This window comes from Xiphophorus hellerii, chromosome 16, assembly GCF_003331165.1.
Source record: "Xiphophorus hellerii strain 12219 chromosome 16, Xiphophorus_hellerii-4.1, whole genome shotgun sequence".
NCBI classification, from domain to species: domain Eukaryota; kingdom Metazoa; phylum Chordata; class Actinopteri; order Cyprinodontiformes; family Poeciliidae; genus Xiphophorus; species Xiphophorus hellerii.
The window spans coordinates 11444671-11464183 of NC_045687.1; the positions used below are offsets into that span (position 1 = coordinate 11444671).

At 37.3% G+C, this 19513-nt stretch overlaps 1 protein-coding gene and 1 long non-coding RNA gene across 2 annotated transcripts; one reads left to right on the forward strand and one right to left on the reverse strand.

Moving 5' to 3' along the window:
- Positions 1 to 11569: 11569 nt before the first annotated feature.
- Positions 11570 to 13809, reverse strand: socs3a (suppressor of cytokine signaling 3a). The gene is made up of 2 exons (XM_032587958.1): positions 13647 to 13809; positions 11570 to 13263 (listed from the first exon to the last, which is right to left on the reverse strand). The coding sequence occupies exon 2, from the start codon at positions 13180 to 13182 to the stop codon at positions 12577 to 12579; it is 606 nt and encodes a 201-aa protein (XP_032443849.1). The 5' UTR covers positions 13183 to 13263; positions 13647 to 13809; the 3' UTR covers positions 11570 to 12576.
- LOC116735823 (uncharacterized) lies at positions 13768 to 14103 on the forward strand. The gene is made up of 2 exons (XR_004342441.1): positions 13768 to 13859; positions 13932 to 14103. It is a non-coding gene; the product is annotated as an uncharacterized LOC116735823 (long non-coding RNA).
- The last annotated feature ends 5410 nt before the right edge of the window (positions 14104 to 19513 follow it).

Below are 19513 nucleotides of genomic sequence, written 5' to 3' on the forward strand. Positions count from 1 at the left end.
CCGACATAGTAATAATTTATAAGAAAGATAAACAAAGCTGAACACCCGACAATGCATGTTTATAAGACTCAAAAGACTTTTCAGTTGGACTTCCATAAAGATACAGACATTTGTTGGTCAACAACACTGATGTTCTGCACAACAGTCACCCACAGCAAAAAAAAAAAACCCTCTTCCAGTAAGGCATAAATGGCAGATGACCATATATAAATATTATATGATGAACAAATATTAGTTTAATTTTTTAATATCCCCCATTAAATCTCATTGACGCTAAAGCTCAACTGTCACAGTATTGCTAGTGGTTCTGCTGCTCAGTTCCTTAAAAGTGAGGCACTGTAAAAGCTTTGTCACTTTAACTGCAGCAAAAAGTTACTCACACTTTGTTTAAGCTTTAGATTTAATTTTACATCAAGTTCCGCTAAAATTCACAGGAATTTCTGATTGTTACATGAAAAACCATGAAAAATTACAAGGATATGATTGCTTTTGTGAGGTACTGTACGTTCTCAACCACTTATTCTATTATTTTTTTTTTTTTGTCAGTGTCCCGGCAGCGACTGGACTCTGTTATTACAGCACTGCAGCACATGACAGGTTACACAGGTTCATCTCAGGTAATTTAATTTTCTTCCAGAGATCAGCTTTCAGCTTTTGAGTCTCTATTATTAAGCTGTCTATTACTCCGACACTTTGAAGTCTTCTTTTTTTAAAAAAAACATCAAGAATTAATGCTTCTCAAAAGCTTCTTAAATTAGTTCCATTTTTCCATGTGCTTCTCTTGATGTGGATTTATTTATTCACTCCTTCCACAAGCACATCCTTTGTTTGACAAAATTGGGTATGACCTTTCAATAAGCACTCCTTTGTCTCGGGAAGCTTGATAAGTGGACAGCTTTAGCGGGAATACTTTTCTGATACTGGAAATCTGCATCAGCACTACCGCGTTATCATTACAGTTACAAGGAAGTTACAGGAAAGATAATTTTACTGATAAGAAGTTGGAATGTTTACATGACTTTACTACATGTCATATATAGAGATAAAGGTGCCTTGAAGTGCCAGTAAAGAGCAGGTGTTCAGTCCAGCCACCTTGATAAGACAAAGATTTATTGAAAGCCAGGATGCATTGGCTAGGTGGCTTTCTCGGCAGATATGTGCATTATTTTACAACAACAGAGATGTTTGCTTAGCTTAGCATGAGGATTGGTACATAAGAGGCACCAATTTTATGGCGCCTCTTATGCCATAAGAAGCACCATAAGAAGCACCTGAGTTTCTCGACTCTTGATGAAGAGTCGAGAAAACTCAGAGGAAATTTTTGAGGAACAAGGGCCCATGTGATGACTGTCTGTCTGCCAGCTGTTGCTCTCTATTTGATATAGTACACCGCTGCCAAACAGACTGGGTGTTTTGGGTTTTCCTTTTGCTTGTGGGTTGTGTGGTGGAGCTGAATGTTAAACAGCTCTTAATTGGGCCCTGCTCTTAATTATACAGAGCACTGACTTGAAATATTATTAGAAGTACTTGGCCTTGTTGGAGGAAAAAAATGTTTTTTTCATTTGAAAACCATTCAGTCTCCTCGAACTGCTCCACCAGCTTGGTAAAAATAAAAAAAAGTTCACTTCTTTAAACATTAGCTGTTGATAATAAACTTAGATTAATTGCCAATGTAAGGAGCAGCTCACATACTTGACTCAGCACATGCTGGGTTGAACCTGGTGATTTATGTTGTGAGCTCCAAATGGATGGAGTGTTCTCCACTATACATGTCGACATCCTGAAGCGTAAAACGTCACGCCCTGTAACAAAATGAGACAATCACAGGAACATTGTGTAATTCTTGAAATATCCCACCTTTGGCAAGAAACTGTGGAATATGGGACATTTCATAAAACAATCCTGGGAAAGAAATTTTTTCATGTGTAAAAACACATATGATGGGGAAAAATTATTATACAACCAATGTCAAATTAGATATGGCAATATCATAAGACCCAAACAGTTTGTAGAAAACATCTATTTAGGTTGGTGGTTGTAGATGGGTTTTTTTTCTTTAATTATCTTAAATTATTTAGCAAAAAGCAATAAAGAAGTAGTAATTTTCTGATCTTATTTTCAAAAGAAATCATTATGATTATGCAATAGCAAAAAGTGTAAACACTATCAAAAATGTTTGATGGTAAAATACATCAATCATTTTTCCACATAGAAAATGAAATTTGTCCTGTACCATTCATCAAGCAAGCTGAAAGAGGAAAAACAAAATACGTAATAATAATTGTGTAAACTATTAAACTAACGCTTTTCTCAAAGCATACTCTGATTCAATTTAAGTGTTCCGTTTTTTTTAGGGCTCTATTGTCATCCCACATCCTGACTTGACAATATTTATCCACATTATCTTGTAAAAGTTCTCCAAATCCCTCAGATGGTTAAGGTAGCTCTGCTTTCACAGCCACAACTTATCTGTAAAAGTAAGTTCTGGATTTTGGTTAAAACACTCCAAATGTTTTAACTGAGGCTAGATGTTTACTTTGGCAGAAAGCAATTCTGTCTTGCAACTTTACTCCTTAGTCCGGTCATAAAGCTATCATGGGAGATAGGAATCACATATCAAACACAACATTGCTGTTGTCCTTCACTGTTGCTATCGACCTCTTAGCAGACCCCCCAATATAATCTTTTTTATTGGTTTTCTAGAAATGTCCACCTTTTGTAATATGCCTGTAATTTCAACTTCCCCCCCCCCCCCCAATTGAATGCAGGATACCAGTGGAACTTTGTATTTTTCTCCTGAATGATACCTTTGTACAATGGAGTTCATTTATCCTTTTTACTGTCTATTTAACAATGCTGTTCACTGAAGCTAAAAGTATCAAAGTGGAAATGCAAGGCAGTTCGGTAATCTAACTATACTTTTTTCTGATAAGTCTTTTCACAAAGATTATGCAATAGACTTCTGGAGAGCGTACTGACGTATCGGTTGTTCCCTTTTACTAATGCTGTGTCATTTCACTCTGCTTCGTGTAGCTGTGACTCAGAGGGTGTTTCCCAGCAAAAGGAGTGGCAGGGATTTCTTTTCAGCTGACGTTGTTTACATACGCTCGATGGCAGCTACAAATAACCAATATCTGCCTTGAGGAAATATGCAAGAGAAAGAAAACATTTCAGTGGCTTATGTGTTCCAGTAACTTAGTGTCTTTTATGAAATGAAACCAAAAGAAACAAAGTGTCCTTTATAGTAAAGGATTTTTTTCCCCTGATGAAAACATGTTATGTTACATATCTGTTGAATCCAAATCCTGCTTCACTGAACCAAACCAACAATCACTGGCTAGACACTTTATGTTTACTTTTTCTGATGTTATACAGACCTTATTGAACTGTGGCTACAAAGGATTTAACAAACTACTCTGTAGTACTTTGAATCAAAAGTACACTCCTTGAATTTGTTCAAGTTTTATCATGTTACAACCACAAAATTCAATGCCATATGTTGGACTTTCATGAGGCAAGTGAAAATATTGTATTGCACAATTGTGAAGAAAAATGGCAGCAATTATTTGCATTCAGCCCTTATTATTTGGATACCACACAATACCACGCCATAACATTCGGTATTTAAAAAAACTCTTTAAAACAACCACAGCTGACGCACAGTGCTGTACACACAAACACCCAAAAAGAAGAAAATTCCTTATATTGTAAATCCATATCATTTAAAAACTAGGTCTTTGCCATCTGTTCAGTTCCCATCTCTTTTCAGTGCTTCATCTGTAATTTCTTCCATTGAGTGATTCCCCCAGTTGAATTTTAATCAGACCAATCAGCAAACAGAAGAAGAATTTGTGAACGATGACATAAATTTCCTGCGCTGTTTTAGAATTGTAGTCTGCCTTTAGTTTAGCAATGGCAGTGGTAGAAGTGATGGTGATGGTCTCTGCTGACCATACGTCCAAATATTGAACTAACATTAACAGTCATCTCATTCAGTTCTGCATCTCTCTCTACACAGTTGGGAAAGGTTGTTTGCATTGCAGGCAATAGCCGAGGGTGCAGACTCTGTACAAAGTAAAGCGCAGTAAAAAGGAACTATTTTTTTTTTCTAGGATAAATACAATCTAAACCATGATACAGTTTGAGTAATATTGAATGATACTTTGAACAGAATAGTCAGAAAAGAGTTTGGACAACACAATGAAAAAACAGTTAAATTAATATTTGCAGAACCAATTGAAAGCATAGAAATAATGAGATCCAATTTAGGCTTTCTGCAGTGAGTCATCACTTCAGCCAGCTATACAACCAGAGCTTATCCTTTACATAAGTGTCCTATGAAAGATGTGATGAGATTGAAAAGGCTGCTCCCATTTTTGGAGCAGTTCATACAGCTTTACCACTCATCACAGGCAATGCTTTACAAGCAGTTTCTACTTTTGCAGCATTCTCTCATCTGTTTATCTCCCCTTCTTGGAAACCAATAATTCCCAGTCTAAAGCTTTAAGTTCCAATATCATTTGGCTGAAAGATGCTGAGGTAAGCGAAGATTCAGCATCAAAGAAAACCATAAATACAAGAGTACATATTTATGGGGTTACAGTGACCAGGAACGGAGAGGAGAATTAATTGTAAACTTGAAGACCCATAAGAAGAACAGGACGAGTGTGTGCGAGAAGAGGCTTAAAGGGAGGGATTTGCGGGTTGCGATGACTCACAACCTCTCCCTGGTTGGCTCAGATATCTGGCATCTGGAGCTCATAGACGACAGGCTCCATGGTAACCAGCGGTTGCGGAATTGTAAACAGACTGAGAGACTGGAAAGACGAACGGGAACCAGACTTTCAGTGTTTATCCGCAGCATAGTCAAGGGCTCCGGAAGGGCAATCAGTGTACAGCATTCGCACGGGCTGAGGTCAAAAAGAGCAAATGAGGGAAAATACAACAAAAACAGACATATCACGCACTACAGATTCTTCTTTCTGTCTACTTTTATGGGTTAGAGAATGATGGTGTCCCACAGGAGGGATATAACTAGACAGAAGGCAGAAAGAAGCCCAACAAAAGAAACGTTCAACCAGTAAAATCCCAAATGAGCAGCAAAACAACACTGATTTGACTACATTTAGAAAAAAAATACATTTTTCACACTGACACACATAACAAAGACAAACAGTACACAAATAGAGAACAACTTTGAGTTTTAGTTCAACTAAAACTCAAAAATAACCAAATAAATCCAGAACGCAGTAGTTTTTAAATACAACTCTTCATATGGGTTTGAGTTTGGTTGATCTTCTTTGTCTCTACAACCACAGAAAGTTTCTGTCTTTGTATCTGCTCAGAACTAGGCACTGTCTATAAATCTCTGCTTATGAAGCCTTTTTAAGTTCTTGTCTTGCATTGATACTCTTGCCACCATCTGTGATAAAAATGTGTGTGCCTGGTCTCAAATGTACACGTTTACTTGACTGCTGAACACATGAATGCAGACGTGGTCTTTGACACATGAGATGCCATTGTAAGTCAGCATTTTCTAACACTTCAAAGTAACGACTGTAAATCTTCAAAGATTCTAATCTATGTTTAATAAAGGTTTTATAAAGTCAGGCTGATGGTTACAGCAACAGACCACATGCAAATAAAAAAAGTCCCTAAAATCATGTGGTCTTCGTTTTTGCCCAATTCTCTGTAGATGTCTGCTGAGAACAAGAAGTGATTAAACAAATATGGAAAATTAAAGAGAATAAGGAACAAAAGACAAAGAGCTGCAAATATAAAACAGGAAATTCAAGGAACAATTGGAGCTCAATAAAAATAATAGTCAAAAGTCAAACAACAATATGTTCTGGTTTTATCATGTTCCAGGAACCTACTTTTCATTGGTAAAAATAAAGCAGGTCTAACGGTAGCCTTCCCTTCCTACTCAGTAATTCAATAATCAGAAATAACTAACAATAGCAGTTACAGGGGGGCAACATTTTTTCATTCTTTTGAGATGTTGAATAACCCAAATTAAACAGCACTATTCTTAGACATAATTCAACATTTTGTATGCATTATGGTGGTGCAAGGGCAAAGCACAACCCATAGTCCTCAGCACGGCTGTCAGAGGCCTGATGACTTTTACCGCATGTCTCCTCCCTCTCTCATTCTCGAAGAAAGGCCACTAGAGCCAATAAAACCTTTAAAATAAAAAAAGATCCTGTACAATGAACTTTTAATAATCCTGCTATTTAAAGTTCAGGAAGCCGCTCTGAACTGGGGAAGAGCTGTTTTTATGTGGAAAAATGGATGTTGCTACATACTTCCAGTTAGTACATACAGTATGTCCTGTTGTTTTTAAGATATTTGGTCATGCTGAGGCTGACACTGAATAGTAATCTTGTCAAATTTCTTTGACAGACAGATATAAATAAATAGGATGACTGCATGGTGTGACACTTTGAACTATGTAATCTCAGTGCTTGTTACAATAAAGCTTACAAACTAATGTGTGAGTGCTCCAGAGGAAATATAGTTTGGTCCTCTTCTACTTGCCTCCGGATCTACCATTGCGCTACCAATCAAAAAAAAAAAAACCTTTTACTCCAGAATCTATCCAAATGTCAATAGCTAGTTTATTTAATTAGATTATGGCCAAAGAAACAATTAGATTAACAAATATCCAATAACTTACGTGATAATGACATAAATATAAATAAAATAAGTTGTAATTTAAGCGAAAGTATTTTTGGCTTACCTTGGTAGTATGCACTACCACCATCTCTGACTTCCAGGAAATTGAGAAGTCAGTTCCTGCAGCCCTAATTTGAAGTCAATAGTTGAATCATTTGACTTCACAGAGCCAGTCCTTACTCTTTTTCTAACTCAGTTTGCAATAATAGCTATTTTGCAAACTGGGTTATCATTTATTGTGATGTCCATCACAATAAATCACAATAAAAGTTATGGTTGTAACATGATAAAATATACAAAAAGCTATAGGGAATTAATACTTATGCAAGGAATGATGTAAACCTGCATAATTTTCTATTTGGTGTAAACTTTCAGGTTGAGAAATCTGGAACATATTCTAGTCTGATATTCATTGTGGAAGAGGAGGCCTTAAGTTTAATTGGCGCAGTATGATCGCAACATTCTTTTGCAAACTCAAAGCTCCATATTTGGTGCTCTCTCACAGTAAGATCTCTTTTGTTTTTATCATAAATCCAAGCAGCCACATCACATGACTCGTGAAAGGAAAAGTGAGTTTTTTTTCCTTGAACGGTCAACTCTGATTTATTGCCCTGACTCACATAGAGGAACACTAGGTGTTGTGGAGTTGTGCTCACATAAAGACCCTGAGGTGGCTGGACCTATTTTTACACCGACCTGATTTGTTTCTGTTAGAACTTGACTAAATAGGCTTCGAGTTGACTGTGAAACTAAGAAAACCATAAAAACAATCCAACCTCCACACACCCAGTCAACACCAAGAGGCATTTTTCTTTTTAGCACTTCCCTTGAACCTCTTTGCACAGACTTGTTTAATAATAACACTACAATTAGCTCATGTATTTATCTCATTGCTTCTGCTGGAGAGCTGGTGGCATGACCATGCATATTATTCTGTATTCCTGTTCATCTTACTTGCCTCAAACTTGGACCTAAATTACCTGTAATAACTGATCTCACCTGTACATGCAGAACCTTTCACAGCTGTGCCTTCTAAGGAAAGAAAAAACAAATTAAAGCAAACACGTCACCACTTGCCCTCAATGGTTTTATTTGTACTTCTGTGGGAGCACCAGTTTAAACCAGTACATCAAGGTTCTAAGTATGTAATTACAACTAAGTCGCTCTTATGGATGGATTTTCCCAGCCTCAGGCTCACAGTTGCCATCTCTTTTAATGTGACAATCTCATTGTTCTGTGTCAATGCAAGCCAGACAAAACTCTAGGACCATCAATCAATTCTCTCGGTTATAAAAAGTCCTAATTTCTTAACATGTCAAATTATGACATAAAAATAAAAATACTGTATGTGAGATCAGAAGATTTTAAATGTGTCGGACTATCAACAAGATTACTGAACAATTACTAGAGCCTGTTTCTACCCCGAAACACTCCTGCAAGTAATTTAACAAACTGGAAGAGTAAATTGCAGATAAATGCTTTATTTTAACCTAACTTATTTGGAAGAAAGACAGTAATGAAAAAGGAATTCTTTATTTGTTTTTTTGTTGTGGGTCAACTGTGTTGCGTGTTTGACTGCAGTTGCAGAGGGCTTGTGGGTACTTCCTGAGAAAAAAACATAGGAACTGTGATGGTTTCAGATTGCCGCCTCAGATGCCTGCAAAAGGCTGAGGGTGTAACAATAACATATTTGTGAATTGTGTAATATGACACAATAGACCTCTGGGCTTTTTCTATGGAACTACAAGATCACACTCTACCAGAGAATTTCTCCTGATAAACGAGCAAAGTCAGCAGCATTCATCGCTCTTCCACAGAAAGCAGACCGGTTTAAAACTCTGAAAGTGATATTGAGTTACATGCAAAAAGAATATATGCAGTGGTTTGCAAAAGTCTGCACATTTTGCCACAACACAACCTCAAGCATCAATGTGCTGTACTGGGAATATACTGTACATATGTGACAGACCAACACAAAGTGGTGCATAGTTGTGAGGTGAAAGGAGCAGGAAACACTGTTTGCTTTAATGTTTTTTTACATATATCTGAAAAATGTGGCATGTATTTTTTTTCAGTTCTTTTTTCTCTGTTATAAAAAACCTTAGGAAGTTCTTGATTTTGTTTGGTCCAACGAGACCACATCTGCACAAATTATGTTTAATAAACAATGTGTGATGGAAACTAGCAATGCACATCAGTCACTGTGAAACATGGTGGTGGCAGCATCTTGTAGGAATGATTTTCTTCAAGAGGAACAGAAAAGCTTGTCAGAGTTTATGGGAAGATACATGGAGCTAAATATGTTGGTTCCAAGAGAAAACGTGGAGACTACAAAAGATTTGAGAGTAGAGAAGATGTTCACCTCCAGGAGGACAGTAACCCTAAACATACATATCCAATGGATATGTATGTTCCACACAAATGTTGACTGATGTCCTCCATCCAAAATACTTTTAGCTGAAACAAATGCTGTGAAAAAGACTCTATATATTCTACTGAATCAAGTGGGACCAATGTCGTAAATAGTCCATATTTGTAACATTTCACTATTTAATTTTTTCCATTTGGGAAAAAAGTGAAAATGCATATTTTCCTCTCCATTCCAGAAATATGCCTTACTTTCTGCTTCTTCTGCTACGACCTTGAGGAAATACATTCCTGTTTGTAGTTGTAATATGTCAGAATGTGGAAAAGTTCAAGATGTCTGAATACATTTTCAAGACGCTGTAGTATTGAACTCTTCACTAATCTTATAAAAGCCTTTCACAAAAACGTACAACTGAATCGGTCATGTTTTGTTTTGTTTATGGTAACTGCTCTTAGTTCTCTTTTGTGTTGTTCCTGCACGGATCATAGCCATAATCACAGTCTAAGGACACATTCCACAAGCCTAATTGTTTTAAATCCTTACCCTTTCCAAGGAAATCATTATATGGGCTATTTCCTGTTAAGAGAAACCAAATGAGTTACAAAACAGTCTAACTGAAGAGAAAAAAACTTAAGCCTTGCTTTTTGTAATATTTATTTATATAGGGGGAAGTGATGCTTTCAACTTGTTTATCATTTTAACAACTAACAGTAAAGTTAATGTTTTACTTTGTGCAGTCTTATGTAACGCATATATGGATGTTAACCTGAGTAATAAAAACAGACGGGAATCACAACTTGTGATGGGAAAAACTGTTTATCTGATTGTTATCAAGCTCTAAGATTAAGACGTTAATGCTGCAGTATGTAACTTTTGCAAAAAAAATGTATATATATACATATATATATTTTTTTTTATATATATATATTTATATATGTATTTATTAAAAGTATTTATATATGTGTTTATTAAAAGTGCACTATGTATTGACATTATAATATGAGCCAGATAATATATGAAAAGACCAAGCTCCTAAGCTTGCTCTGCCTCACACTGGGAACCTAACACTGGGTACCTAAGGAAAACAAAAGTAAACTTAACCATTAAACCATTAAACCATTAAAAATGGGAAAGCTAATTGCAAAACTCAGCATGAAGGAAACTGTCTTAATAAATTCTTTGTTAGTTATTTAGTCTGCTTGCACAGCACATTCTGTACTTCCTTAAGATGCTGCATTTCTCAGGTGTACAGGACAGCATATGTTGCTGTCATGTACACTAAAGACAATGTTGCAGATTGTCTTTAGTGACAGTACACATTGTTCTATGGAAGCGAGCAGCCCTGCAGCTTCACTCCTGCTCATGTTACACAACATGAAAACAATACACCCCGCAGAGGGTCTAAGTTCCATCGAACTGACGTGTTCGTGTTTGCATATTTTTGAAGTCTGCTAAATGGTGTGCAAGGTAGTGGACATTCTCAGAACTGGAGTATTGCTATAATAATTTTAGACTTCTCTCAGACTGTAGTGTCACTATGCTTGTGCTTGCACTAGCATGTCAAGTCACAGCAACACCTACAAAGAAACCAGTGAGTCACATAAGAACAAAGGACGCGCCTTCCCCTTCTCTAGAAAACTAGATCATAGCCTGAAAGTTCTTGAGTATTTTGACAGAGATCAGTTTCTTTAGTAAGAGGAGCACCTTTTTATTCAAAGGGAGACAAGAGCGAAAAAGAAATTTATAACTAAGAGAACAATTTATATCTTGATCCAGTTTGTGATAAGAGAGGGGTTTTTGCCTAGCATCACTGAAAATACAGCAACATATTGCTGTGGTTTTCTTTAATTCTTTAAGAGTTCAAGGTGTTGCTTAATTTAACATAAGGGGGGAAGTCACGAACTCAGAAGAGCAAACTTGTGGCTTTGTTTCTGTTGCAAGAAAAGTTCAGCTGAAAATGACGTAAACACGTTGACGTTGGTGTGAGATTTCAATAGTGGAATAACTTCTAGTCAAAAATATCCCAGTTCCACAGAATAAATACACAGATGTGAAACTGTTCCTCCTGCTGCCAGAGCTACAGTTCTGTGGTATTTATTTGTATTTTTCCTCTCATCATAGACTCATGACAGAAAAATACACTTGACAAATTTTCTAAAACTAATAAAACACCTGCTTAGATTTAGTAAATGAAGTCCTTACAGCCAAAATTGGATTATAAAGGTAAAGTGCCTTCTTTCAGAAAGATGACTGGCAGAGTGCAGCAGGTAGGGGAAGGAGAAAGCTGCTGGAAAAATAACCTATTCACTACATTGCTTTTTCTTCCATCTCACTTAGTATTTTACCACAGGAAAACTAGTCAAATACTTAATATATTTACTTTACTGATTTAAAAATGTAAAACCTTAGATTTCTATCATGAAACCTGTAACTGCAGATTGTCTGCACTCAAGAGTATCCCTTTAATTTATATATTTTTGGTCATTTTCATAAGAGCACAAAATATAGATAAACAACAACAACTTGTTTTAATAAAAATATGACTTTATTATAAATTAATATGTTTAGACAAATATAAATAAGTGCAAAGTTGTATTAATCTGCTTGCTTTGTCAAACTTCTCAGATATCTTCAAGCATCCACAACCAGAGTTTGGCTGACAAAAATACATCTTTAAAAAAAAAAAGATCACACACACCCACAAATAAAACAAAAAAAATATACAATTTCATTATGTAAACATGGTATAGAGAAAAGTAAATACTTGATCTACTCCCCTTATATAAAAACATGATATAACCAATGTTATAGTTCATCTACAGGCACTGGATATGATCTCTGTGCCACAACACACACACACACACACACACAAAACAACCAAATCTCTTAGAACAGAGTTGTTCATCTCTACTCTCTTGTAGGATTCTGAGTCAGTCATTTTCCAACACGCTTCCATGTTGTTCTGGCAATTTTTGGCATAATCTCCCATCCCCCTGAAGCAACACACAGGTTAACATTTTGTTAACATTTTGTTTAATCCTGACCCATAAACAAAAACCACATGCATCCACAGTATCTGTTAAGCTCTTAGGCTTCCGATGTCTGGGAACATTCGGCTGCAGATCTATGGGTTTGCTTAGAGCAAGTCCAGCCTTGGTTGTATTGATCGTCTTCTAAGGCTTTCGTTTATGAACTTGTCAGTCTCTCAGGGTGCTGATTAGCATCAGCAGCAGCACAGGAAAGTTTGTGTCATCACATAATAGACAGCTGACTCTGAACTTCACTTGAGTTCTTAATGAGTTGTACGTCATCAGTGAGGCAGAGGAGGATGGCATGGCTTATCTCTCGTTTTCATATCACCAGATCACAACGCTGCTTTTCTCATTCTCCTCGTTGTGTCTTCTGACAAACTGAAGAGAATCTGCACTTTCATTTGCTCCTCTGGGCCCGATTCAGTCATCTCTGCTACATCATACATGGGTGTCCTCCCATAGCTGTACTGGCACCATCCCGTTTTCATTGGCGTCAGTCTAGAGAGCAATCTGGTATCTATCAAGGTATTCTTTAACTTTGCCAGGAAGCTTCTCTTTTATGCCTGAAATGTCCAAGTCTTTGTTAATTTTCTTCCTGCAAAGGTGCTTCAAAGGTGAAATGGATAGGTAGAGTGGTTTGACGAGCATAAGAGGCATCCTCTCCCCTCCAGCGTTGATGTAGTAGACAAAACCTGATGTCCCTAGTTGGATATAGAAATTGACTAGCTTGAGCACACAATTAAAACGGGGAGCTTTTTCCACATTCCCGGGATCCGTCTGCAAGTGGAAGGAGTCTTCCTCGCAGACTATGCGCAGATTTTTGGTGCCGGTTTTTGTCTTGACGCTGAGGGTGAAGAGGTGCTGCCTGTCGGAGCTCTCCCGGATCAGGAAGGTACCGGGCGCCTGCCTGGCCAGGACAATACCGGCCTCCTTCCCAGTAATGGCGCTCCAGTAAAAGTCACTCTCTCTGAGTCCACGTAATGTCTCCAGAACCATCAGAAACTGATCCTCTGAGACAAAAGTCTTGTAGTGGTATTGCTTCTGCATATTGGCAACCATAAAGCAGTCTTCGTTGACAGCAGGGTTCTTGCTGAACGTTACCATCTCTCAGAGGGTGGAACAAGGAGGTGAGGTGAACTGAGGTCCAGAAGTTTGCTGGATTAGGTATGTAGAGGAATGAAGAATCTACATATAAAAAAAGACAGAAAAGTTGTTTTAAATTTCAAAAACAATAAAATGTCTAACTTTGTAGGAACTGCAAGTCTAATTATTTATATTTTAATTATTACTTAATGAACAATTAAAAGATGTTTCAAACCTGACCTGAAATAAAAAGCCACCTTTAGATTTAAATAACATTTGGGTAATCTGTTCGCTATGATCTGCCTTCAGCATCGAGCCATCTCGGTCAGTTCCAGTAAAGTCAATGTAATCCCCACTACGCAATTTGCATGCCGCTGCCGGCTTCTCTAAACACTCAGACCCGGTCAGGTAAACAGCCAAGACATGATATAAGGTTTGTTTGAAAATCCAGATCCGAAGTCCTAATAACAAAGAACGATCCTCACCTTAAACTGGTTCTCCAGACGTCGTTATTTTGTAATCCAAGAGATCTGGCGGATGCTCTTCGAAGTTCTCTTGTACTTTATTAGCTTCTTTAAAGTTTTTTTTCTCTCTCTCTCTCTCTAACAGGCAGCTTCTGTAAGTTGGCTTTTGTTCTACAGAGCGAAGAGCTGAGTGAAGCAGAAAGGTGAAGAGGGACTTATAAACAGTTCTCTATGGTAAAGCTCCGCCTCCTCTTCCAGTAAACTCTTCTTGGCAGATTGACAGGAAGCTTTTTTTTTCTCTTTTAGGATTCCAGCTCTGAGAAGTGCCCTCCCCCTGCCTGTTCACACGTTAGGAGGAGCTGCAAGCAGCAATCTATTTACTTAGGGTATCCTAAACTCGGCTTTTTATACATATAACAGATCATTTAAGATTTCAAAACCTTGTAAATTAAAGAAATACACATGAAAGGTGATTATATAGCTTTTGTTCGGGTTTTTTTTTTGCTTCTAGTTTGGGTTCTGCCTATTATCTTTAGAGTGAAGTAATGATTCACTCCTGCAGTTTTGTGTAACCGGTTTCTGAGAAATTCGTGGTAACTATGGCTCACATCATCTGCAAACATGAATGTGCCCTATAGGGGGCAGACTTTATGGGAAATTAAACCAGCTGGTATCCAAGGACATGTAGTTATTGTTTATTCAGTGTTGCCAGGTTTATTTTCAACTGCTTTCCCTGCATTGTTTCGGCACATTTAATGACGTTAAAGTTTCCGTAACATAGAAATGGATTTCTCCTGATTTCCCAATTTAACAATTCACGCAAAATGAAAGCATGGATGTTTTTTGCAAGTTCTCTTCCAAATAGATAAATATGTCAGACAGTAATACAAATGTAGTGTACATCAATTAGGCTTAACAGTGTGACGACTGACAAGTGAAGTGAATAGCAATATTTCTTCATGGCACTTGTCAGTAATATTGTCTGCAAGTGATCATTTTGTTTTTAAAACTTCAGTTTGCTTAAGAGGTTCGTGCTGGTTCTTGTTGAAAAGGAAATTGAATTTACGGTGCATTACAGTTTTTTGTGTATGCATAAGAGCAGATTATTGGTGTTGTGCTGGTCATAATGTTGTTGTTTTTTTTTGATTGGCGCACATATGTTTAGATTGGTTTCTATAGTTTTGAGATTAGACATGAACACATTTAACAGAATTGAAAATATAGACATAATGGATCTGTTTTAATTGATAAAAAATGTCATGTCAAAAAATGTTTATACCCATCTCAATATTTAATGGTAAAATCTTTACTGGTATTACAGCAATCAGACCTCTCTTTGAATGACTGAAACTCTTTTTGAAAGTACGTCATTCAAGCAACATGTTGCTTCTTACTGTAAAACTTAATGTTAGTGTTGCCCAAAGTTGTTTAGGCAAATTGACAAAAGGGATTTTCTTGAGAATATAAACATCATCATTACATGCAAACAAAGGAAATATATTTGCTTTTCCTTTTTTATTGACTCTTCGGTACTCAAACTGCACATGTCAGTTCTGGGAATCTCCACCCTTGCTGATAACCTTAATTTAAATTCTGACATTAATTTGTCCACAAAACTTCCTTTATTGCCACTTCCCTATTTTTACTCTTTTTTTGTACTCCTTTATGAACGAAGCAGTTTATGAAATAAGGCTTAGTTTGACAATGTAAGTGTGGCTGAAAGTGTGTTCATACATTCCTTTTCTTTCCCCGTCCAGCTGACTCAACCATGACAACCATAAGCCTCAGGTGATGACTGTGAAACAAATTGCCCTCCCCAAACCTTGGCAAAAGTGTGTGAATTCCCATCTCCGCAGATACAGGACAACTTTTGCCATCCTTTTCTTTATTTTTTAATCATAAAATCCAGCGATTGTAAGTCAACACTTGCCTGATGGTGTATCTACAGAAGTGAGTCAGGTGTTCAGACCCCAGTTGGATGGGGGGAGGGGAGGGAAGTGAGCCATGATAAGCTTCTAACAGCTCGCTTGTTTCCAGAAAATCAACTGTGTCATCAATGTGAGGCATCTATTTAGCATCAAAGGCCTCCCTGTGGGTGCTGGAGTCAATGGAAAGAAAAGGAGCAGTTAGTCTACTTGAGCTGGGAAAAAGAATCCTCCATGCTATGTTTTAGCTCATCACATGGCCACGGAAACCACTATGGGTTGTATTACAGTATGCTGACTTTGCTTGTAGTACGCGCTGTGCTGTAACGTACACTTATGATTGAGTAGAGAAGAGAGACTAAGTGGAGCAAAGAGGAAGGTTCTGTGTTGAGTATGTCCTCATGTCAAAGCTTGAAGGGAGACATAGACCATCAAGTTACTGGTCCAGGCAGTCAATATTTGTGACTGAGAGTCCTGGCAGTGATTTGATTCTTAGATTCTTATTCTGTTTGGATAAGTAATAAATCCAAATCTTACACTGCATTCGAGGCTTACGATTGTTTCCAGTCGTGGCAACAGGATTTCGCCTAAGCTGGAGCTTGCACGACAGCTTGCTGATGTAAACCGCTGTTTGGTGGACAAAGCAGCTGCTTAGGTTTTCCCACACTGACTCAGAATTTACTCTTGCTAATGATTCCCAAAACCCATTGGGGAGTGGGACCAAAAGCTCTTTTTATGACAGGAAAGGGCCATGCAAAACATGAAAATGTCCAACTAAATATTTTTGAACTGGACGGTCAAGCAGAAGGGGGATTTTTGTGGCGCTGACAAAAGGTTTGCTTGTGTTTGAACAGCTGCTGATGGAAATTCTGAATTCAGTTTAAGTCAACAGTTTATAAATATCAAATTTTGCTGGACTAAATTAAGAAGAAACTATTTTTTGCATAAAATTTCAACCAAGCGAGCCACTTAGAACACAGAGGAAATACAGTTTCCCCCACATTACTCCGACATGTTCAGTTACAGTAGAACTGTCACTGATGAGCCACCGTGTGCCAGGAAGTTCCTGGCTTATCAGTCAGTCTAATTCCTGTTAACTCTGCTTGATCAGAGCACTTCCTGCTTCTACCTGTGCTTGTGTGCTAATATCAGAATGTGTCTGCTTTAGAGCATTTCCTATTCATATCTGCGTCACTCTGAAACTTCCTTGTTTGTTCAGCAAGACCACTTCTTCTACTTAGTCAGTGTTGGTTTCCTGTTAAGGTTTTGTCTTACTGTATATTCTCTCTGTCTTTCGCTTTTTGTTGCTCTTCAGCATCTGTTTCAGTTGTCATGTCTTAACTCCTCAGATGAGAATGCCACAGCGTTCACATGAAGCTCAACCCAGTTCTTCAGGGGGAGATCATGGAAACACACTATGACTCTAACACATCAAATGACATCTAAAATAATTTGGGTTTTCCTTTCTTTTGGGGAAAAAATTTATATATATATATATAAATCACATCTAGAGTAATAAAGATAGAAGAAACCAAGAGTGAAATCACCATTTTAGATGAGTTCCATTACGTCATGTTAGTGCTTATTGAATTTGCAGAACTAGATGTGTTAAAATGATTTGTTTAAAGTTGTTTTGATTTTATCTTAGACCAAAAATGTAATCGAAATTTATTTTGTGGAGTTTATTTCGCAGGAAGTACGTTCTCAGTGTCACATGTTTTTAACGTGGCACTCTACTTATGCTATACATTTGTCAGGGCTGGCTTCCAACACATCCAGACAACTTATTTTCGAAAGAAGCCAACCATGCGCCCATTAGCAACAAAGCAACAAAGGTAGGCTCAAAGTTTACATATCAAGTAAAGCAAGACTATCATTTTTTTCTGAAGACATGATTTTGAATGTGATATACATGACCTGCATTTTGTGTCCATATTGAGTTATTTGTGCAACTTATGTGGACTCCATTACCAGCTTGAAAGTGGTTCCCTAGTAAAACCATTTTGTCCCCTGTCTTTCTTCTCCTTTAAAAATGTAAGAATAAAAGCCACAATCAAACCTCATCATCTCAGCTTTCAATCATCTTGAATCGTTCTCTTCACATGGAGAAAACTCAGGCCTTTACTCAAGTCATTGACATTTTATTTTTTTTTTTTACCACCCCGCAAGGGGTCTTTTTGTGGGCTCTAGTGTCCCTTTTTCAAAGTAGGCTGACAGGAAAGGGGGAAGGAGAGGGGGGAAGACATGCGGTAAATGTCGTCGGGTCCGGGAGTTGAACCCGCGACAGCCGCGTTGAGGCCACGTTGCCTCTGAATGTGGGTCGCGCTAACCCCTCCACCACCACGGCACGCCCACCATTAACTTTTTTATCTGAAATAACCATTTCCTTTTTGTAATGGAGAAAGCAATTAAACTAACATGGCCCAGTGTCAAAATGTTAATTTCCCTTTGTTAAATCATAAATTAGTTTTGATTAGCATATATCCAGAAAAAGGGCTAAAGTTATTTCTAAGGCTTTGGCAGTAAGCCACAGTAAAAAACATGCACAAATGGAACAACATGGAACAGTAGTGAACCTCTCCAAGCAAAACTACCTTAAAAAGTGCACTGAGGTCACAATTCAACCAAGAACAACATCCTAGGCAGCACAGGTCTTACTTGTCTCAGTTAATGTCTACATTCATGATTAAACAACAATGGAAGAAACATGGCAGGTATGGTATCCTTGGGAGAGTTTGAACAATAAAAGTACTGGTCCCCAAAAAGATCACAAAGTCTTGATGATCCCCAGGTTTTTGGGAAGAGTACTGTATTAAGTGGACTGATTAAACAAAAGTGGAAATTTTGTGTTTCCAGTTACATCCTTCATAAGTTTAAAACATTTGAGGAAAAAAATACACCAAACCTACAGACTAAGATATTCTTCTGTTATTATTCTGAGGCTACTTTGATGCTTCTGGATTATTTGCTTTAATAGATGGAACTATGTAGTTTTCTCTTTACCAAAAACCCAGGGAGAGAATGTCCGGTCATCAGTTCATAAACGTACCTCAAGAACTTTTGGTTTATGCAACAAGACAAGGATTTAAAGAACAACAGCAAGTCAACTATTAGATATATTTAATGATTTAAAATAGAAACAAAATTAAGATTTTTGGTGTGGTTCTAGACCCCCGCCATACTGAAATCTTACAATTCTGCAAAGAACAGTGGAAAAAACTACATTTTTTATCTACTCAACTTGTTTTTCTCCTAAAATTAAACTTTACTTGATGTTATGAATCATGTAGGTGTGACAAGAAAAGCACAAAGGACACATTTAAGGAAGCCAATCTCAGCATTGGAAGGTCATGATCATATAATTTAATGTCTTACACCATGTTCTCGCTTTGTTTGTTTCTGCTGCATTTGGTAATTTCAGACCAAGTTTCCATACTGTTAGCAAATGCAGTGTTTGCCATCCCTCTTACTTATCATCTGGTGTCTATTTGTAGCTGTAACAGCTGTCTTCTGGGAAGTGCCAAAAGCAGAACAGAGAGCAGATCTTCTTTGCAGTCACAAAATTATTCTAATATTTGACTGCCGCCTTTGCAGGGAGGGGGTTGGACAAAATTGCCCTCAATATATATATATATATATATATATATATATATATATATATATATATATATATATTTTATTATCCTCTCACATATAAAGTGGTTAACCACAGAAGCACTTTAAGCACAATTTCTAAGAATATTTTGAGAAGTAATTTTATAAGTTTTATTCCGATATTTCCTGGTTTACTTTTAATGGTTGGTGTAGTCTTGCCAAACATTCCAACTGCACGCGCTTTTCTAGAACTGAACTGCATCACATAATAGCCCTTTTATGAAGACTGGAGCTATTCTTCTTTTTGTTAAAGATAGCTTTAGCATAGAAAGCCTTTTTGTCCGAATGCCTTTAGTTAAAGCAGCAACA